General features: G+C 39.5%; 1 protein-coding gene across 1 annotated transcript in view; it reads right to left on the bottom strand.

Moving 5' to 3' along the window:
* Window positions 1-12,912: 12,912 nt before the first annotated feature.
* Window positions 12,913-23,315, bottom strand: part of NBAS (NBAS subunit of NRZ tethering complex) — a 161,429-nt gene continuing 151,026 nt past the window's right edge. Inside the window, exons 51-52 of the mRNA XM_066547200.1 lie at window positions 22,081-22,209; window positions 12,913-13,674 (exon numbers count right to left, since the gene is read on the bottom strand). Of these exons, the coding sequence (XP_066403297.1) occupies window positions 13,399-13,674; window positions 22,081-22,209 (405 nt within the window). The 3' untranslated portion in view covers window positions 12,913-13,398. The remainder of the gene's footprint in view (window positions 13,675-22,080; window positions 22,210-23,315) is intronic.

Here is a 23,315-nt window from a genome sequence, read left to right as displayed (position 1 = left end):
GTATAGCAGCAGAGTGGTAGCAGATAGAGCATGCCACTTCTTCTAACTTACCAAGGACATTGTTTTTTCAAGGTTTTTCATTCTAGATAGCAAATTTCATTACCTTAACTAGACATTTTGCACTGTAATGTCAAATACAATACCAGAATATCCATGAAAACATGAATTTGAAGTGAGAGAAAATAATACCTCAATGTCGAGAATAAGGAAGAGGTTCAATGAGAAAAAGATTCATCTTACTGCTCAGCATAGAGATCATACTCAAGGATAAAGTGATACTTGACATGACTAAGGCTGAGCTAGAATTTTTTTAAAGGTACTAAATTTTGAAAAAAAAACCACCAAAAAACCACAAACAAACAAACGAATCCTGAAGACTTGGTACTACAAATTGGGCTAGTGTTTCCAGAGACATGATGAATGTGGGGTGGGAAGGTAGGAAGCTTAAAAGGAATGGAAATGCACACACCTGAAACAGTGCAAAATCCCAGGGAAGCCCCTGCCCACAGAACAAGGGACTGCACATTCTGTAGTGCAGAAATGTGATAGGATGGCCATGTGGACTTGTATGTTCAATAATAAGGTTTATTTAAAAAGATTCTCTTACATACATTTATTTCCAGTAAGGGACAAGCTTTTGTATTGGGTACATATAAGACAAGAATTGGTAAGGGGAAAAAAAAAAGGCTGTCATGGCTTAATAATATTTTAAAGGACTTTATAATATTTTACAATGGGGCACAAGATGACACAGGATGTCCTTTCTATTTGTTGGGAAACCAACTAGGTTTGAAGCTGCCTAATCAAAATATTGTGGGGCAAAACTGGGAAGGATATTAGGTAAGAAGCCACATTAGTAGCCCTAAAGAAAAAACTAAACCTAATGCATGGGCTGATCCTCTGTCCAATAATTCCAAGACTGGTCCAGCTGAAAAATTTCAGAGGAGAAATCTTTTGTCAGTCAACTTACTCCTGCCTAGGACCATTCAGGCCTGCAGCTTCAGATTCACAGGAATCACCAGGTTCAAGAGGGAAAGGAGACATCACACCGATGTTTTGTTAAACTCAGCCTAGCCACAGGAAGAGCTGACACTACATCCACCTTTTTATGAGCAAGAGCTTTTACCCATCTTTTTGCTGGCAGGCTACAGACAGAAGGTTGGACAAGCCCTGCTCCTTCCAACAGGTTAAAAAGAAGCACCATATGGAGTTAGTTCCAGGCCAGACAAATCATTGCTAAATCAGAATAGAGACCTAACACATCTGTGTAACATCACCTGGTTATTGGCAGATAGATTATTTCACAGTACCCTCCTGGGCCGAGCCATTAACTACTCACAAACAGGCTTTAGGATACAAGCCATGAATTCATAGCCCTGGGGTCTGAAGATCCTCTCATTTTATTCTAAACAACTGTAAAAGAGATTTTTGCTGTTAGACACAGGGATATCTATGGAATTTACATAACACAGATTCTAATGCACTTTCAGCAGCAAAAATTAAAAGAGCTTTAGCTAAGTATTCCAGGAGTGAAACAACGGCATGTATTGGCCTTTAAAATCCTCTTAGCCAAATGAGCATTAATTAAAAATCCTAGAAGCTCATAAAAGCAAGTTGTGGTAAGCAATCTGGAGAATAAAACTCATCTAAAAATAGCTACTTGAATATTTGAAAAATCTTAAAGAAAGGAAAATTCTCAGCTTGTCTGCAAGAAACTCTTAACAGGAAAGTGAGGCTGCATTCATTCATTTGATTTTCATCACAAATGTCTGGAATAGCTCTAGAAAGAGGAAATTTCTTCCATTTGTTCAATAGAAAGATGAGCCAAAGGACCTGTTCTTTCTTCTGATGAATCTCTGGAAGAAGTATCCTTAATCTGACTGAGCCTACTGGATGCTCTAAAAGAGAGGAACAGGCTGGCCAAGCAGCAAAGTTTTTGGACACCTCTGGAAAGCCACCTTCTCACTCATGAACTCTGCAAATAGGAAGCGGAATACATAAGTAGTATCCAATTTATAAAATTACACTGGTAATGTAATTTTAGTAGTCTTAATAAAAATTTCATTGGTAGGGAGTCATTGGAAAGAGAGAGGACAATTCAAATTTCAATTGGTTGTCAGTCTTGAAGTTACATATCCTCATTGCTGGTCTCTACAATTAAATTGCTCCTCAGAGGATGTTTCAAAAAGTGACTACCAAAAAGAAGTCAATAAAATTACTGTTACAGTTTTGATACACAGAGTACTGTCACAGTTTTGATAGACAGATGTTGCCCTACTTCAGGTTGCCAAATTTTTTGGTAATGCTAGAAGCTGTGACTGTACATCACTGGGGCCACAGCAATCGTAACAACTGCTAAAATTCTCCAGGCCAATAGGGAAAAATCTTGGCTTACTGCAAGAGAAGAAGCAAACACAAAGCCCTCCTTCATCTGCCCCACAGTTCACTTGTAATAGTTCACGTGCAAACCATGTGCAAAGAACGGGGAAGGGCAATTTCCTCCTGTAAGGCCAATGTCTCAAAGTGACAAATGTATACAATGCAAAGTGATCCACAGCTCTTCGGAGCTGGAAAAACTGCCAGCTCCAAGCACTCAAAGCTAACACCCATGACATCAAACAGCCCCAAAAAGCTCTTTTCTACAGCAGTGCTAAATGCTAGCCCTTAATCGAGGAGAGAGCTCTCAGGCCTAGGGTTAAGCCAAACTCATCAGTGAAGCAGGGCTTTGAGATGTTGGCTGTCAACCACCACTTCCCATGCGTGGCTGTGTGACACTTCTCAGTAATCCTCAGTGGCAGCTCTGTAAACACCAGAGGTTGTGTTGTTCAAGCTTATCCTAGGGATGCCAGGAATTATTCCACTCTTTTCCCCACAGTTAAAATATTCCTCTGGTTAAGTCTTTGTAGGTTTGAAATTTGATCTGATGGAGCATACAGCTGTTTTGGGACAATAAAATCCAGTTTGCTGATTTCTGTTCACCTGCAGATGCAATCCTTGATTTTTGAACTGTAGTCAAAACCAAAAGCTGAAACTAGCAGCTGCAATAAGTAATAGGGTAATGAAAATAGATCTTCCCAGCTAATTTTAATTGTTGGTACCAATTGGTTTTCTCTCAGGACACATTACATCCATGGGACAATAGATCAGAACAGAAAGAACATTTACTCAATGCTGTCAGTGGAAATTCTCAACAACATACAACAGAATTAAATCCTTGCTGAAAATCTCAAATGCCACAAAATGCCGTGAAAAAAAAAATGAAACATGCAGAACATTGCCAGTGCCTTCAACCACAGCAATAGCAGGGGATTTAACATAGAGAGACAATTCTGCTCCCTGTTTTATTCCACTCTTGATGGTCCTGAAGACCTTGAGGCTTTCCCAATAGTTTTAGATACATTGAAATGAGTGAGAACCTGAGTGAGCAAGGAAAAATTTTCAAAAGTGCTCCCTGCATTTCAGGCTTGAAATTTAAGAGATGGAGCTGCATCTGCTCACACTTTGCATTGTGTATAAGGCACTGCTCTTTGATAAAGCTACAACTAAGACACTGGCATAAACACGACCTGTGCTCTCTTCCCTTACTTCTCTGACTTTTCAGGTCACAGAACGGAAAACCCAGCTTTTAAAGTCAATAATAATTCACCACATTTAAAGCAGAATACAGAGAAGTTATCAAAATGTCAACTATTTTTAGAGGTCTCATGTAGGCAACTGGAAAGTATTTTAGTGGTATTTCATGGAATTAGTTATAAATGTGTTCAAATGCTGCTGTAGCTAGTAAAATGCTAAGTGCAAAAGTTATTTTCTTTACCCTATGTTTTTTCAATGCTGACAGTTTTATACATAACTATGGTTATGGAATGTTAAGAAAACCAGTCCTCTGGCTTCAGAAGACTGATGGCTGGTACTAAGAGTTCAGCAAACTAACCTTATAAGTCAAAACCAAGTCTGTCCCTCTGTTTTTGCTCCTAAAATATTGTTTGATATATATGAAATCTGAAGAAATATTGTGTTTTTCACGTCCTCCTGAAAACCACTGAGCAAAGTTCCAAAATAACTTCCTGCCCTTTTCTAAATAGAGATGTTCTTAAAGCTGTCATTGATAGTCCTTCATTTCCTCTGAAAGAAATAGAGAGCCAGATTGCCCAGATCCAGGGCATAAACAGAGTGCTGACATTTAACCAGAGGCAGCATATCCTTCCTAGTCAATATATTTTCCCTGATAATTGGCACATTAAGACCAAACTTCAGTCTAAACTAAGAATCCTTGGATAAATGTGGTGAAAGAAACAAATCCAATTTGGTGAACAAAACCAAAAAGGTATTTTCAATCTGGCAAGGTTCATGTTGGCAAAGCCAAGAAGATGCTGAGCAGAATCTGTGCAAAAATCATTTTGTCACAGTTCCTTCACTGTTTGTTTTCTCTAAGCACATAATTTCTAACACATAATGTAAATATTCTGTTGAATGTAGGTGCAGAGCTTTCACAGTCTGGGGTGTCCCGGGAATACTACCATAATTAACAGTGCCATCTAAAAGCAAAATAACCTGAAGGAATCAACAAGTAATTAAAAAACCTAGAGCTCTAATTACAAATGGTAGCTTGAATTCATCTTCATTCATTTCTCTTTGCTCATTGCTCATTTCTATGAGGAAGATGCAATACTGTCATTCCTCTCCAGACCAAGACCCTCAGACTCCTGAATGTTGTAGATGTTTTAGAAAATCTCACAATTAAACAGAATTGCTTGGTGTGATCATGCCAGGTATTTCTCCATCATTATGCTCAATTAAAGAACAAACACAGCACTTAAACATTTACCTAGGTGTTTTGTTCCTATGGAGACCTATCAAATCATTGAAGAGATATAGATTATACCAGGATATAATGCTAACAATAACCCAAAACTTATAACTTTAAATATCTTGAATCTTGATCCATCTCAAACTGGACTTGCTTCATATGGAAGCAGTATCTCACAATCACTTCTATTTTTTCATCCACTTATGTCCAGAAATTTTGAACAGTCTAAGAAAGTGCCAAAGACTGAAAAATAACACATCCGAGGAACATTTTTGTTAGAGAACAGGGGTGTAATGTTATAGCTCCAAAGTCCAAAATCACCAAGGATTGTTTTCACTCTACTTTTCTCTGCAATATCTTTATCAGAAATAACAGAATCACAGAATCATTAAGGGTGGAAAAGACCTCCAAAATCATCAAGTCCAACCTTTGACCTATCATAACCAGGGCAACTAGACCATAGCCCTAAGTGCCACAATCAGTCATTTCTTGAATACTCCCAGGGTTGGTAACTGCACCACCTCCCCGGGCAGCCCATTCCAAAGCTTAACCACCCTTTCAGTGAAGAGATTTTTCCTGATGTCAAACCTGAATCTCCCCTGCTGCAGCTTGAGTGCATGCCCTCTTGCCCTGTTGCTTGTTGACTGGGAGAAAAGAGCTGGCTACAACCTCCTTCCAGGCAGTTGTAGGGAGTTCAAGTAGTTTTCTCCCCTGGGCCTCCTTGTCTCCAGGTTGAGCACCCCCAGATGCCTCAGCCACTGCTCATAGGACTCACTCTCTAGACCTGTCACCCCTTCATTGTCCTTCTGTGGACACGCTCCAGCACCTCAACATCTTTCTGGAGAGATCCAGAACTGGACACAGGACTTGTGGTGTGACCTCACCAGTGCAACACTTAAATCATCACTTGGACAAAATAATCATTAAGTGTCTAATTAAATGGAAAAGGTCACAAAAGAAACATCCCAGGACTCGACCTTAAATTGCACTTCCATTTCCTTTTCAAGATTATAGAGGATACTGAATGTATTCACATACATATTACTGAAGTTTACATTCAGATACACACACACTCTTGAAATTTGCATTTGTGTCCTTGTTCTTCTCTAGCCAGAGCCAGTGCAGATGGTACTCTCAGAATAATTAAAATCACCCCTCTGTTTCATTCACAGCTTGTGTTCTTTATTGTTCTCCCATTTAGACTAAACTCCTTCTGCTTGTTTGTTTTCAAACATTACTTTTTTTATTTTAAACAGCATATATCTGTTTTGTTCATTAGAATAATTATTTTATATGCACATTAGGCAGATAAGGATTGTCAAGGAAAAAGGCTGTTGTGAATGTTTGTGTACCTGGATTATGAAGGCCATTTGACTATAAATCAGAGCTCTATGTGGAGCTGTTTTTCCCATTACTGTGCCCAGAAAGCATGGGAAGCCTAGGAGGGTAGTCTAAAACGACATTTAGAGACATTCAGTGTGCCAGCACGGTGTGGCAGAAGATGCTGATGTCAGAGCAAGAGGAACACATGTTGAGCAGACAATTCCATTTCAGTGGTAATCACATTCTTTATGTTGAGTTTTATTTATGATGAATTTTCTATTTCTTCATTTTTCTGGACCACCAGGGATGAGGAGGGAGAGAAAATCAGGAGTGAAACTCAGCATGGGAAGATAGGAGAGGTGGGTGGAAGATGTTTTAATATTTGGGTTCTATTTCCCATTACCCTGTTCTGGTCTGATTGGCAATAACTTAATCTGATTTTCCCAAGTGGAGTCTGTTTTCCTTGTGATGGTCAATGCAGAGTAATCTCTCTCTGCCCTTATCTTGATCCAAGAGCCTTTTAATATTTTCTCTCCCCTGCACAGCTGAGGAGGGCAGTGGCAGAACAGCTTTGGTGGGCACCTGCCACCACCTGCCAGGGTCAACCCACAGCATATACCAAAACTTTACACTAACTATCCTGTGTCTGGTACTGAGAAATGGTACAGGAAGCTGGGATATGGAAATGACATGGCTGTGCAACAGGGAAGCTGTCAGGTTCTCTTCCATCTGCTCCCAGGCAGCTTCAGAAAGCAGAGTCTTTATTTTTAGGTAGAAATGCTGACCAGGTTATCAGATCCAGCTATGATTGAGCTGGACATAGTGTCAGACTTTATCTTCTGTTTGCACAGCTTAGTGTATCCCATGGAGGTTCAATCAACGTGATAAAATACCCTGCTTGGTTCAACAGCAGAGTCATTAGCATGAGCACCAAGCCATCCCCTTTGTTAGCCAATCTCAAAGCAAGTGAAGAAAAATGACAGATGAAATTTATCACTTTAAGAAGAAATCAAAGTAAGTAAGATTTTCATGTTTCTGAATGTCATGGTAGACAGAAAGGCTTTGAGAGGGATTTATATTTTTTAAAGTTTTAGCTGTCATAATTATCTGCTGAAAGTTGTAGTTAAACCACAACTTTCCTAAGCACTATCGAAAGATGAGGCTCTGTCCTTTTATTGCTAAAATCTTCCTCAACTATAAAGGGATGCTCATTCACTCTGCAAACTCCATACTCCATCTCCAGCCAGTACAATAGAGCATTGCTGAGGACAAACATGAAAGCTAAGGACACTGAGCTCTTGTGGAGAATAGAACCACGACAGCAGATGTTTTAGCCAAGTTAAAAGAAAGAGCCTATTTCTGACCATCCAGAGGACCTTTATACTTCTGCTTTCATCATGTGCCACGTCTCCAGCAAAATGAGCAGGCTGTTTTCAAGCGCAGGCAATTGCCAAAGAGATTCAGGTTTACTATTTTCTGTGTCTACAAAAGGGACATCAAAGATTATAAAGGCACCAAAGTGCTGTTGCATTAAGGGTATAGGAATTTATCAGAATGTTCCAGCAGGTCCTCAGAGATCAGAGGGGTGGTAATGAAGACAAGTTTTTGAGAACTATGGTTTGATGAAAAAATGTTGAAAGTCTTCATGAAACATATTGTCTGAGTGATCAACTCCCACTGAGTCAGCCTTGCCAAACTTAGCCCCACATGTCACCAATGGCTTAGGTCTGAAGTTTTTAACAGCACTTAAACTTAACAGTACTTAATCAACAGCTTTTTAAATTTAAACAATTTAATGAAAGATTCTTGTAGAATTTACCATAGCACAATGGCAACTCACTTATACACCTAATTCACTTATGAATCTAATGTACTTAAGAATTTAAGAAATATTCACAAGACTTTAATGTGTTCATACACACACACAGACTTAAAGGAGTATGTAGGCATATATATCCCTGTGAAAATTCCCCATATTTTCAGGGAAGTACTCACATTGGATGCCTTTGGATCTTCTCAGAGGATGAAGGCTGATCCTTGAGGAGTGGGGGTATCAGCCCAGGCTCTGTCAGCTTCTGGCAGCTGTCCTCCAAGTAAACTTGAGAGTTCTCTGGCTCACAGTGGTGTCTCACTCAGAGACAGATGCTGCCACAGCCCACTGTGGTCCAGGAGAGCTCAGGGGGTCTCACTTGCTACCATTGTTCATAGGGTCACAAGAGGGTGGGCTTTAGTCATAGCAATTTCCCATCCTGACCACAATTCAGGTCAGTAGCTTCCTTTGAAAGTTCAGCTACAAAAATGTTGTTCCATTTGGGTTGTTATTCAGGCAGGAAGAACAAGTTTCTAAGGCTGTTCATTAAAACCAGCAGCTCATCAGACAGTGTTAAGTTCTTGGGAGCAGAGAGTGTTTCTGAAAAGCTCAAGAGAAGCTCAGCCAGCTGCTGTTCATCAAGGCTGAGGCCTAATGAGCATTTCTGAGATCATGGTGTGGCCCAAGGAGGAGAGGGCAGTGTTACAACCACAGATGTACAAGAGAAACATAATCATAAATGTACTGTAACACAGAGAGCAATTTCAGATTACTGCTACCACTGTGGAAAGGGAACTCAGTGTCAAACGAAATAATCCTATGCAAACACTACCTCAGGTGCTCAGTAATAGCTAAATAATCAAATAGAGAAACATTTGTATGCCCCTGGAACTTTTGGTGTGTCTGCAACCTTTGATACAAGGCACAGCTCTGCTCCTGCCTTCCATGTCTCAATAAATACACAAAAAATACAAAAAATTATTGTGTTTTTTGAAGGTGTAGGAATTCCTACCCCTATGATGCAGGTATCTGTATTCATAGAATAGTTTGGGTTGAATGGGACCTTTGAAGGTCATCAATGAGAAGGGACATTTTCAATTGGATATCAGAGCCCCATCCAACCTCACCCTGAGTGTTTCCAGGGATGGGACAGCTACAGCCTCTCTGGGCAACCTGTACCACTGTTTCTTCATCCTCGTTATAAAAATCTTCTTTCCTATATCTAATCTAAATCAACCCTCTTCTACATTATCTGTCCTATCACAATGGACTCTACTAAAAACTTTATCCACTTATTTCTTACAAGCCCCTGCAAGTACAGGAAGGTGCTATGAGGTGTCCTGGAGCCTTCTCCAGGCTGAACAACCCCAGCTCTCTCAGCCTGTCTTCATGGGAGAGGTGCTCCAGCCTCCTGATCATTTTTGTGGCCTCCACTGGACTCTCCCCAACAGGTCCCCATGTCTTTCCTGTGCTGGGGGTGGCCATACTCTGGTACCAGATGGCCACTCTCAAAGCATCTTCTCACTGTGCAGAATGTCACAGACAGTAAATCACAAGAACTAGCATTATACAAGGAAAATACCTGAATCACATGTAGCCACCCTACTCATTGAATTGCACTTTTGTTAACAAATTGCAACATTTGTTTATAAATAGAAGTGTCTACTCTGCATTATTGCAATGTCATACTGGCTATACTTAGTATTTCCAGCTTCTGAGTTATGAGCTTTCTTCCCTAATCTCTGGTTCTAATTATTCAAAAGCAAGGTGATATATTTTGCTGCTTTGCTCTGTCTCCCAAGCAGCTAAAAGCTCCTTAAAGATCCAAATGCTATCAGTGTCTTTCAGACAAAGGAGGATTAATTGCCCTAGGAAGCATTGCTCTTGGAGACATAACTCGACTCTTTATTCACTTGCTTTTGGGAGCAGAAATATCTCCAGAACGTGGAATTGTTTGAGGTAAAAAAGAAAAAGAAAATCTGCTTATGCTGTATTATGAACAAATCCCAACTGCACATCAAATAAACTGACAGAACGGAACTATTCAGTGCTCAGTATAACAATAACCTGGCTAAAAGTACTACCAAGGTGAGTTTCTTAACCTTTAAAAAGAAAAAAGAAAACAAAAACCAAAGTCCAAACCCAACTCAATGGCACCTGCTAATGTACCCTACTCTAATCCCAGAGTATTAAATGTTATTCTGCAAAACAGAAGATACTAAAAGGCTGGCACTGGGATACAGGTTCTTGTTATGTGCCTCTTCTCTTTTTTTCTTAAATTTTCTTTGCAACATACACCAATATAGGCTGATAATTTTGGATATAAATACTAAAGTAATACTTTTTCTTACAGGTGAAAGTTCTGAATACAGAATAAATCAGGAATAATCCAGGCTGCAAGGAAAGTATTGATCATGGATTTGTAATGCCAGCAAACAAGAAAATGGACAGGAGATCAATAACACTCATTAGAGGTTTTTCTACAGCTCAGTTTTAGAGTGATAATAAACACAAACTCCTCATGATCCTGAACAAGAATGGTCAGAAAATCTAGCACTGAATTTACCAACCTGAGAACAAAACCTGCAGGCCAAAATGCTTCACTGTTAAGTATTGAAATATCTTCTACAGAATTTCTCAAGGTTTTCTTGCTGGAGATGTGCACGTTGTTTGTCCACATCTACTGATTACCACTTACATTACCTTCTTTAATTTTTTCCTTTCTTTCCTCTGCAACTCCAATATGCTTGCTTTACTAGTCTGGGGCTCTTGGGACTGCCAACGTAAGAGAACAGAATTAAGGCAATATAGCTGAATGATAGAAATTGGAATTTGGAATGTATGCTAATACATGGATGATATAACCTTCCATAAACATTGAAGGACAGCTGGGACTAGCAAACACAAAAGATAAGTTAACAATCTGAAAAATTAAAGCATTGTTAAAAGTCTCATTACAAATCCTGTGCAATGGGGAAGTAAGGCTGACATCTGAGCCATTTTCACAGTCAGTAAAAGCTGGTAAAACAAAGCAGATCCCAAGAGGACAAACAAAAAGCTTTTCAACATGGGAACAACCAACACAGTCATCCTTGGAGGTTTTCCAGACCCAACTGAATATAGGCTATATACCTATATACCGAACTGAATACAGGCATCCTGGCTTAAGCAGGAGGTTACATTACATTACCCTAGAGATTGCTTCCAATGTCCTCTGGATCTTATAACATACAATGTTTCTGTACATTATTACATCAAAATTAGAACACAAGATTAGGCAAAAGATTCACAGACTAATTTTAAGAGTGTCTGTAAACACGAAACATCAAACCCTTCGGGTAATGCAGGTAATAAACAGTGCCCTTGTTAAAAAAACCTCTGAAAACAACAAAAAATTTGTTCTGTCTTAGTAAGACAGAAAGGCATTTATAATCAGTCCCTGGTAAAATTACAGAGCTTATTTTGTGAGATATTTGAGAACACCTGAAAGACAATGCAGTCACTGTTCACAGCCAGCATGGCTTCACGAGAGCAAAGTCCTGCTTATCCAACCCAATATCCTTTTAAGACAAAGTAACCCACCTTGAAAGGATGAGCATTGCAATTTTTTTGGATTTCAGTGAAGTTTTTGATACCCTCTCTCCTACAGGAGATATCTCTACAAAATGTCCAGCACACAGCTGAATAAACACATCATGGGATGGGTGAGCAACTGGCTCATGTGTCAGTCACAAAGGGTGTCAGTGAATGAGGTGACATAAGACTTGTCCCCTGTCACTAGTGGGGTTCCACAGGGCTCCATCCTCAGCCCTGAGCTCTTCAACATCTTCATAAATGACCTGGATGAAGGACTGGAAGGGATACTGAGCAAGTTCTCAGATGAGACAAAGCTGAGAGGAGCTGCTGACTCCCTTAAGGCAGAGACTTTGACAAATCAAGAGGGATGAGCAATCAGCAACCATCTGAAGTTCAACAGAAAAATGGATGGATTCTGCACCTGACATGGGGCAACCCTGGATGGACAGACAGACTGGGGAATGAGATGCTGGACAGCAGTGCCACAGAAAGGGGCCTGGGGGTCCTGGTTGATGGCAAGTTCAAACTGAGCCAGCAGTGCCCTGGCAGCCAGGAGGACCATCCCTGTCCTGGGGCATCAGGGACAGCATGGCCAGCTGGGCAAGGGAGGGGATTGTCCTGCTCTGCTCTGCACTGGGGCAGCCTCACCTCCAGTGCTGGGGACAGCTCTGGGTGCCACAATGTAAGAAGGGCATGAAACAACTGCAGAGTGTCCAAAGGAAGGAACAAAGATGCTGAAGGGCCCTGAGGGGAAACCGTGTGAGGAGTGACTGAGGTCACTTGGTCTGTCCAGCCTGGAGGAGGCTGAGGGCAGAGCTCACTGCAGTTACAGCTTCCTTGGGAGGGGGAGTGGAGGGGCAGACACTGATCTCTGCTCTGTGGTGATGGTGACAGTGACAGAACCTGAGGAAATGGCCTGAAGCTGTGTCAGGGGAGGTTTAGGTCAAATATTAGGAAAAGATCTATCACCCAGAGGTGGCTGGGCACTGGAACAGCTCCCCAGGGAAGTGGCCACAGCACCAACCTGATGGAGGCTCAAGGAGCATTTTGACACTGCTCTCAGGCACATGGTCCTGTGCAGAGCCAGGAGTTGGACTCCAGGATGCTTGTGGGTCCCTTCCAACTCAACATATTCTGTAATTCTGCAAATATACACATATATGCAATTTTTCATAACTCAGGAAAAATGTAACTAAATACTTTGAAAGTACATTTACAATGGTATCAACACATGTTCAGGATTTAAGATGGGGCTTCCCAAATGGTGGAGAAAAATATCTCTTAGACTTTAGCTTGTCCTCATGAATAAACATCACTAAGGAGAGACAGGAATTTCAGAAAAGGGGCTGAAGAAAGAAAATATTTTTCTGCCTAAAAGGCTGAAGGAGATAGCACATTAAATGCAAAATATTTTATTTATTGCAAACAAAAGCTGTGATAACAACATTGCACAATACTGAATTTTAAGGTTTTGAAATTCTCAAAAATCACTCTTGTGATTTTTTTTGCTCTATATATATCTTTATATTTTTACATTAGTTTTACATTATGACAAGAGTAAATTACTTACAGAAATTAAGACAAATTGTATATAGCCTGCCACCTTACTAATGTTTCATTTATATGTAACTGAGTGTAACCATTTAACTTTGATCTGAAAGGATGATCAGATTCATTGCTCTGCTAATCATACAACAGAATGATACAGTCTGCACCAATAGTTTTTTAAACAATTAGAAGTATATGGGAATTTACTGTGTGCTGCATGTTTTCTACAAAATGTGGGTAATAACTCACTTTGTTACTTTACTAGAGCAACAATTTCTCCCTTTTGTGTAAGATTTCCAGCAAAAACACAGACAAATGCCTAAGTCCAACATTTTCAGATCCAGTGCTGAACAGCCTGGAGGGCAGTAGTGAAAGTCCTGAGTGCAGGATGGGTCCCTCGATGAGCCATGAGGAGAGACCCGGCCTCTGCCCTGAACCCTGCTTCCTTAAGCTGCTGTGCAATTTCCTCCACATCCCAGCCCCCCTGCCCCTGGTTAGCCAGGAGGTGGTCAATGAGGCGTGGGCAGAAGGCAGTGGACATGCACTTCACCACCAGCTTGGCATTGAGGAGCAAGGAGAGTATTTCAGCATCACAAGTGGAATCATCAACCTGCAAAGAAAGAGAAATTCAAAGTAATTAACAATTAATTACCAGATAGAGCCATCAGGCAGAACATGTCACGATGGTTCTGACTGCACAGTGTGACCTTCAAAGTGAGAGGAGTATTCCCCACAGATTACTTACAGGGACACAGGCTTTGCATATGTCAGAATATGTAAAGGTATGTCTTTAACACTCTACCACATTAATATAAATATCTGACCTGCACAAAGTTAAGGAATAAGAATGCTTAACAGCCTGGGATTACACCACCAGCTTTATAGACTTTTCACAGGTTTTCAGTCCCAGTGCAGCACAGATCACACCATTTAGCTCCATATCAAGAATGACAATCTGAGGAAGGTCAGAGAAGAGTCTATTAAATTTTGGTCACTTTATATTAATATATTACATTACATTTCACATGTTAATATGACAGGCAACATTCACAGACTCAATGAGCACCCACAGCAAGGATGAGATTTTCAAAAGAATATAACATATTGAAAGATGTGAAACAGAGCTGCTACCTCTGAGAGACATCCTGGATGCCACAAAAAATGTGGTTACTTGATATATGAGAGCATAATACTCTCTTGAGAATCTTGTCTGTAGCTTTACAAATAACACTATAGAATACTTTAAATTCTATTTCAGTTAATTTTGATATGTCTTTCCTGGTTTCTTTGAAATAGAGCACTGTGTTAATTTACCACTTAATGAAGCACAATTGAACAACTACATATAACCAAAAAAGGGACCCCACCCCGAGGGACCTTGACAAGCTTGATAGGTGGCCCTGAGTGGTCTTCATGAAATTCAACAAGTCCTAGTGCATGGACCTGCATCTGGGTTGGTGCAATCCCAAGCACAAATACAGGCTGAGCAGAGAATGGACTGAGTGCAGCCTGAGGAGAAGCATCTGGGGATGTTGGTGGACAAGAATTCCAACATGACCCATCCATGTGCTCTCACATCCCAGAAAGCCAATCAATCATATCCTAAGCCGCATCCCAAGCAGTGTGGGCAGCAGGGCATGGGAGGGGATTCTGTCCCTTTGCTCTCCCAGCCTGGAGTGCTGCACTCATCTCTGAGATCCCCTACATAAAGCATAAAGACATGGACATTTTGAAAAGAGTGCAGAGGAGGCCACCAGGATGCTGAGAGGGCTGGAGCACCTCTCCTATGAGGACAGAGCGAGATGCTAAGACTGGAGATATTAAGGCCCTGGAGACACCTCACAGCACCTTCCAGTACCTAAAAGGGGCTACCAGAGAGCTGGAGAGGGACTTTTTACAAGGGCAGGGGGTGACTGGACAAGGAGGAATGATGAAACTGTAAAAGGACATGTTTGGATTAGGTATTAGCAATAAATTCTTTATTGTGAGGGTGGCAAGGCACTAGCATAGATTGTCTAGAGAAGCTACAGGTGTCCCATTCCTGGGAGTGTTTCAAGGTCAGGTTGGATGGAGCTTTGAGCTACCTGGTCTAGTGGAAGGTGTCCCTGTTCATGGAAGCGGGATTGGAACAAGATGATCTCTAAGCTCCTTTCCAACCCAAACCATTCTGTGATGTTGTGATAAAAACAGGACCAGAGGAGGTCTAGACAATAGGTTTCAATTAATGCACCTTCTCAAGTTACAAATAAATGAATCAAGTTATGATACATTTACAAAACCACCTCCCAGTTTAAAAGGAAAAAGAAAATTGTCTGATTACTTTCTGCTTAATTTTCTATAAAAATTATGCGCCAACATCCATGATTGGTACCAGGGTACCAGCAAGTAATAAACACCCTATGATAAGTTATTTAGCACCCTTGAAGAGCAATTAACTGCTACACAGGACATGACTACTGCACAAAGGGAGATTGGCAGTAACACTTTACAGTTGTAATCAAGCCATTTTTAATCTAATTAGCACAGAAGGTCCAGTTTACAAAACAGTTCTAAGAACTGCAGGGATGTCCAGCCTTTAGGCTACCCAATCTTAGTCTTCAATTATTTAGTAACTGCCAAAAGTTAACGGCAGAAATGTTTTCCTGTTGAAGACAGGCTGATCATTAAATAAAATGGGTCAACAAACAGCTGAACATGAGCCAGAGTGTGCCCATGTGGCCATGAAGGCCAGTGGCATCCTGGCCTGGATCAGCAATAGAGTGGCCAGCAGGACCAGGGCAGGGATGGTCCCCTGCACTCGGCACTGGTGAGGCCACACTCAAATCCCGTGTCCAGTTCTGCGCCTCGCACTTGCAAGAAAGACACTGAGGTGCTGGAGCATGTCCAGAGAAGGGCAATGGGCTGGGGAAGGATCTGGAGACATATGAGGAGCTGCTGAGGGATCTGCTTATCTTGGAAAAAAGGAAGCTCAGGGGAAATCTGAATTTCCCCTGAATTCAGGGGAATTATTGTTCTCTACAACTGCCTGAAAGGAAGTTACAGTCAGATGGGAGTCAGCCTGTTCTCCTAATTAACATGTGACAGGACAGGAGGAAGCATCCTCGGGTTGTGCCAGGGGAGGTTTACACTGGATATTAGCAAAACATTTCTTTATGGAAAGAGTTGTCAAGCATTGGAACAGGCTGCCCAGGTAAGTGGTTGAGACTTGGTTTAGAGAGGACTTTGCAGTGCTGAGTTAACAGCTGGACTTGGTGAGACTTCACAGGTATTTTCTAACCTAAACAATTCTGATGCCAAAATTTCTAGTGTTGGCATCTTGCAGCACACCATGAAGCACACTAAGCCATTATCCAAACAGCTGCCACCTCTTCTGAAATGGGGCTGAAGGGATATTCTCTCGCACCTTGAAGCTCTGCGTGGTCTATTCTTAACTTGTATGTAGAATGGGACTTTACACAGGGCTTCACTGTTTGATTTTATGAACATAAAATGCAAATAGGAATTACAGTAGTGAGATTGAGAGCAGATGCAAGGTTTAATTTAAATTTTTTTAGGCTACTATTCAGTTAAGAAAAAATGCTATAGATTAGTGTGATTTTATATACCAGAAATGTACAAAATTGAGAGAGAGAAATCTGAAAGAAGACTGTTCCTAGCATAGACCATTAAACATCTGAGCTACACTACAGGGATGAAGATACCCATGCAACCCACAAGCAGAGAAACCTGTCTGCACTCACAAAGAAATGAGATCAGTGTGGTTTCACATGTAACAACACAGCTCACAAAAAAGCTCTTGGGTTGTGCCCCACAGCTCATCCTTAGGCCCAAACAGATGAGTAGGTTTAAACTGATTAACATTTCCCATTTTCTGACTTGCAAACTGTCTGAAGACCTGGTAAGGAAGAGGAAACTTTTGTAATTTAGTTGTCTCCAGGCAACTGGATGGAGACACATGATGGCAACCAGACCCTGTGAATGCATTTTGTGCAGTTAAGGCCACTGTCTGTTCCACCATTCTTTGGGAAGTCACGTGGGGTCTGGCAGGTGTGGGAAGAACACAGAGACACCAAGGTTTAATGAGAATTGCATTTAAAAATAGGCAGCAAAGAAAGCTCAATTGACTAATTTAATTTACCAGTTTTACAGCTCCAGATCATGCCAATTTTGGGGTTATCAATTGCACATATAAAGACATTTCTAGTCATTAGTTTAAATAAAAACAACTTACAGAGATTGTCAATGAATTGATACATGTTTACAAACCTTGAGACACCTTATACATTGAACAACTCTGTTTAAATAGAACCGTAAGATTTTTTTTAATTAAATCATTGTAAATGTAGCTTAAGACTACATTTATTTAAAATTAATTTTAAATCAGAACAACAAGCATTAAAGTGAAAAAAACTCTACCAAAAGGCAAACAGAGAAAGCATGTATTTTTAAAGAACTACACCACAGAGAGTACAGTAAGTTTTTTATGCAAGAAATTGCTCAGCAAAACTATGACTCTCCAATCTAAAAAAGAGACAGCTTCAAGGGCATAGGGCAGATAGCAACATCATCAAAATTATAAAGGGATTAATTAAAAACATTATCTTATTAAAAAAGTAAAAAATATAAAGCATCAAATTAACCTAGTGGGATCAGATTACGAGAAAATAAAAAAATAGGCTTTTTTCGCTCTTGAATTCTCTGTCAAATGATACTTCAAGATGTAAAAGCTCATTCAAGTCTAAGAAGAAATTGCACAAAACCAAGAAAAGAAAACCACTGGCAATTACTTAGCAGATACATACAGCTGAAAATAACCAGAAGTTTGGAAAGTAGTATTTCAGAGAAAGAAATACTGTACATCTGCCCCATTGTTACTCCTCACTAGACTTGTAATTCTTCCATCTGTTCAAGCCAGGATGCTGTTCCAGATGGCATTTTGATCCTCAAAATGTTACATTTAAAAAAATATTAATGGAAATCAACCTCCAGAATTATTTTTGCTTGCCACACATACCAAATACTAGCCTACAGTAGATACAGACTCCTAAATACACTACATTTTCATTTTCAAAATCATTCTTTTGAGTCTGTAAGACAGTAAAATCCAGCAAGTAAAAAACAACCACCTTACTATCCCAGTTTTAAAAAGCTGTTTTTTTTCTGGGCAGTCAGCTCAGTCAAGATCTTACCAATGAATCACTTCTGATCTGCCTGCAGATGCAGAGCACTTGCTATCCCAAGACCCTAACTAGTCCATAAAACTAAGACTATTGCTAATCCCAGAATCACTGGGATTAGCAATTATTCTAGTGATATGGAATGCAGCTGACTGCAGTTTAAAGAGGTCTCAGAGATGCAGGTTATCTTCTGCACAAATTAACACCCAGCCACTTTCCATACTGTGTGAATAAACTATGACCCACAATAATGACAGAATCAGAGTGTCATTATGCCTATCTAGAACTCCATGCTAAGGGTGATAATTTTTTCATTACAGTAAAATCTGGAAGGTTTAAATGGGAGCAGCTTTCATTTTTCATATCCATCTCTCCTTCAGGAGAATTTGTCAGTGTAGATTTAGCATGATGCCCACACACAATGTCCATGGTTACGAGTAAAAGATCTAATGGGGATAATTACATTAAGGAGAACTGACTTTTTTCCCTTGGCTTTCCTATTTAGGTTGATATCTGCTTCCAAGCACTGAGGTGTAGGCATTCAAGTGGTACCTCTGCCCTTATGAGAGCACTTGGAAGTACTGCATCCAGGTATGGAGGCTCCAGCACAACACATGGACTTGTTGGAATGGGTCCAGAGAAGGTGATGAAGGCAGTCTTAGGAGCACCTCTCCTATGAAGATTAGCTGACAGGGGTTTTCAGCCTGGAGAAGAAAAGGCTCTGGGGAGACCACACAACAGCCTTTCAGTACAACAGAGCTGGAGAGGGATGTTTTCCAAGAGCAATTTGGAGTGTTAGGACAAGAGGAAATACCCAATCTAAACCAATCCCCTTACTTCAAATGGTTTAGATTGGATACTAGGAAGAAATTCTTCACTGTGAGGGTGGAACAGGTTGCCCAGAAAAATTGTAGATGCCGCAGCCCTGGAAGTGTTCAAGGCCAGGACAGCTTTGAGCAGCCTGGTCTAGTGGAAGGTGTCCCTGCCCACGCAGGGTTTGGAACTAGATGATCCAATTCCCCATCAGTACTGTTTGCACAGGCATCCAGAGGCTCTGGCATTACCAACAAGAAAAATTTCGCCCATAATTTCTGCATCAGAAAACCCATAAGTTATGAAAGGGAGGGGCTGCTGATGACCTAACAGCAGTAAAGAACTGAAACCACTGTTTCCCAGAGTATTCCCTTCTCCAATACTATTCCAGATGAAAATGCTTTTCTTTTTATTTGTTCCTGGAGTACAGATCTATAGAACAAATAAATAAGGGGAAAAGAAACAAGTGACATAAAAAATCCTGGAGAAATAAACTGGAGAAAGATATTTTATCATAATCACCATTAGCTTATAATTTAACTATTTTTTTTAAAGATTAAGCCCCATTAAGTGAATAGCCATAAATGGCATACACTGGAGAACACTAGAAATTCCATTATTCCACAAAAAATGTGTGATTGTTCACATTACATTTTTCAGTAAAACATGTTATGAAGGTAGATTCAGTACTTCATCACTGAAATTATAACATGCAAATAAAGCTGAACTATTTTTTCAGACTACAGCATTCTTCTTGTTCCACTTTCTATTAAAGTATTGATTGAATAAGTATTTGCACTGCTTATATTAACCCCCACTTGTTAGCTGTTTTAACATTATAGGTACCAACAGACAATAGAGTATTTACTTGCTCTCTCAGATGTATAAAAATCAGTTTTCATCTCTGAAAATGCACAGTGCACAGACAACACTGAAATCCCTCTCAAAAACAATCTGACTTTTAAGGGCTCTATTAGCAGTAATAAGATTATTTAGGTAAACTGTTTTTTTAAATTACTCACACAGTACACAACATAGGGGAAGAACAGTTATTTCTATTACTCAGAAAAGACAAGTGGCAGTTCATTTAAAGATACACAATAAAAAGAGGGGTCTGCAATTTCAAAAAAGCTTACGCAAAAACTTGGTTGGTTTATTACAGGCAAAAGCTGCACAATTTCTAGTATCAGCACTTCAGCATCATCCTTAACTGTAAACATCCATAAAGCTGTCAGCAGCATACAACAAATGGCTAACTAATACATCCTATCAGCAAGGAAGTGCTGTATTTTTCTCACAGCCATGTTTGGGAGCTGTGTTAGCACTGGACTGGGGAATCAATAGCCATGATTCCCCTCTGCCAGATGTTATTTGTCTGTTTCCTGTTCATTGTAACCAGAAATGGCCTTCCTATGAAAAATTAATTTAGATTTTGACAAAAAGCATTAACTGCCTGAATACTGTTTTTTAAAATGCAAAAAGTATGCATAGAAAGTGATACTGAATAAATAACATTGGCATAGCATAGTAATATATGCTCTTTCAGTACAACAGCAAACAATGTAATCATAAGAGATGCATATAAAACAAGGAGTAAGAGGTACTTTTTATACAATATAGGAACAGCTTTTACATTTAGCACACCACTCTTCTGTACTAGCTGCTTTTCTAACTCTGTCACATTCCAGGTACTGGCTAAGCTCTATGCCTGGTGCAATAAAGTCAACAGTTAAATCTTCATTGACTTAAAGTAAAACATTAGACCAAAGCTAACTGCTTCAAAAATTCTAGGTTATTCAGCACTCTTGCAGAACTATATGCTCAAATTAATACTGAATTTAGAAGGAAAAACTAGAAACAACTTATCAAGCTGCCTCCTGTAAAAGAAAGCCAAAAAAACCCAAAATTATCTTGGGCATGCATAGGTATACAAAATGCTTTATACCAGCAAGAAGCTAATAAGGTTCCTGGCCCTAAAACTCCAATATAATGTAATCAGCTTAGAGTGTAGGAAAGCTGGAGCACACTAGAAAGAAATGGCCAGTTTCAAGAGCAGTACAATTAGTAACCATTCAGTAAGTGCTAATGCACAGCATTATGCTTTAAAAATAGTTAAATAAAACATATTTGGACACTTATTCCTGCTGACAAGCTTCAGAATTAGTCAAAGAACTCAATTTTAAAAGGCTAACAAGAACACAGATGAGAAAGTACATGCATATATCAGATTATCCGATTTGTGCTTGCTTTTCAATGAGATCATCTTGTTCAAAAGTTACTAAAAAGCCTTGTCTTGTAGAAATAAAATCTAAAATTGCAGGTGGTAAAAGAAAACAATCAATATACTATTGTTTTGGTGGTTAATATTTATGCAATTGTTTTGTAAAAAACACAGAAAATTTGTGGTTAGGAGACTAAATTTCATCTTTTTGGGCATTCCATCTTATTTGCTGAAAAGCAAATGTACAGGGAAAAGACAGTTATGTAATGTTATATAGCAAGTGACATCTGCATTAATGTCTTCCAGTTCTTGCCCAAAGACAGTATTTAGATTTCTTCCCCAGAAACTCTGGCACCAAGTCTTTTTAGAATGGCAGGAAGGTCCCTGAACATACCATCACGTCAAAACCAGTGACATAACAGCTCTCCAAGTGTATATAAACACATGCCACATTTGTCAGAAACAAGCTGAGTCATCTGACATACTTTATCACTTAAAAAACCCCAAAGTGAGGGAATATGAACACAGAGGTAACAATCTACTTCATGTATCAGAATAGTTTCTGTTCCACCACACTGACAAAAAACAGCATACCAAGTATTTAAAGGAAGTGCTATGAGGTTTAATCACTCAAATATGTATAAAAGCTCTTACCAGCCCTGTGTTACTGCTCACTGTGGACACAATAGCTGTGCAAAACCTTAACAATGGTAAGTGTCTCAGCAGTCTCTGCTTACTACACCAAGATAAAAGAGCTAACTTATTACCTCAGCCTCTGAAAGGTGGTTCATTCAAGTGTTCATACCTTAGCAACAGCTGTTATCTGCTCCAGTGCCACAGCATGAAGGTCTTGGTCTTTGCTTTCTACCAGCAGTTTCAGGGATGGCAGCAGGAGGGACTGGTTAAGCAGCAGCAAACATAATTCTTTTATACACTGAAATAAAAAGTAAATTCTCTCAGCGTGATCTCTGAAGATACTAACATCATCATTCACAATAAAATTTATGAAAATTTTCTGTCAAATATAAAATGAAAACCACACTTCCACAACAAATGAACTCCCTGTTGGAAACAAATCCTTGGAAACTAGAAAGAACAAATTTTTAAAATGTGGAATACTGGTTAAAGTGCAACATTTGTTAAATTAAGACAAGGCAGGTACTGAATCACCATTACAACCAGGAGTTTTACTGAAAAATAACAGCAGTCCCACAGCTCTCTGTGGGACTAACATATTTGTGCTTACTGAAATACTGCAAAACAGAGGAAGAAACACTGACAGACACCTGTGACAATTCTGTAATTCAATTATGCTATCAGAAAAGTGGACTAAAGAGGAAATAACAGCACATACCAGATTTGAATAATGTTTCTGTTGCAAAAAGCTTCAAAATTTTATACAATATTTTACACACAATTAAGGTTTAGCAAATTAAGTTTCTGCCATTCATCTAGTTTCCTATATTTGATAATACAACATAAATTTAGCATCACACAACTTCAAGATAAAACTGTCCAGAAAATACCTTCTAAAACAAGGTGTTTTATACCTTTATATATGAGGTATTTTTAACAGAACATCCCTCAACAAATCTATTGTGCACTTCTAAAACTTTACCTTGTCCCTTAGTTAAACAACCAAACAACATGTCCTACACGTGAGCTGTTTTATTTTCCTCAGTATTGTAGTGAGTTGTCCATTTATATGTCAAAAAATATTTCAACCTACAAATTATATTATAAATCAAATTCTAACTTCCCTTTCCCTTTTTGTCATTTCTGAGAATTTAGGTTGCTTGTCACAACCACTTCTGAACGAGGCCCATCAGAGATGTCCCATTTTCCAAGGCACTTTACACGAGGGACTCTGGACATTGTATGGTAGTTACATTGAAAATGGTTTCCATCTCTTAAGAGAAGCACTCTGTTTCACTCTAACAATTTGAGAGCAATTGTCAAAGGAGCTCATCAGCTAAATATTAAGCTAAGAGACTGCAAGTCATGTATTTTTTATGTCTTTTGAACTTTAATGATAACTGT

This window comes from Molothrus aeneus, chromosome 3 (genome assembly GCF_037042795.1).
Source record: "Molothrus aeneus isolate 106 chromosome 3, BPBGC_Maene_1.0, whole genome shotgun sequence".
Classification (NCBI taxonomy): domain Eukaryota; kingdom Metazoa; phylum Chordata; class Aves; order Passeriformes; family Icteridae; genus Molothrus; species Molothrus aeneus.
This window is presented reverse-complemented; position numbering and strand designations above follow the sequence as displayed.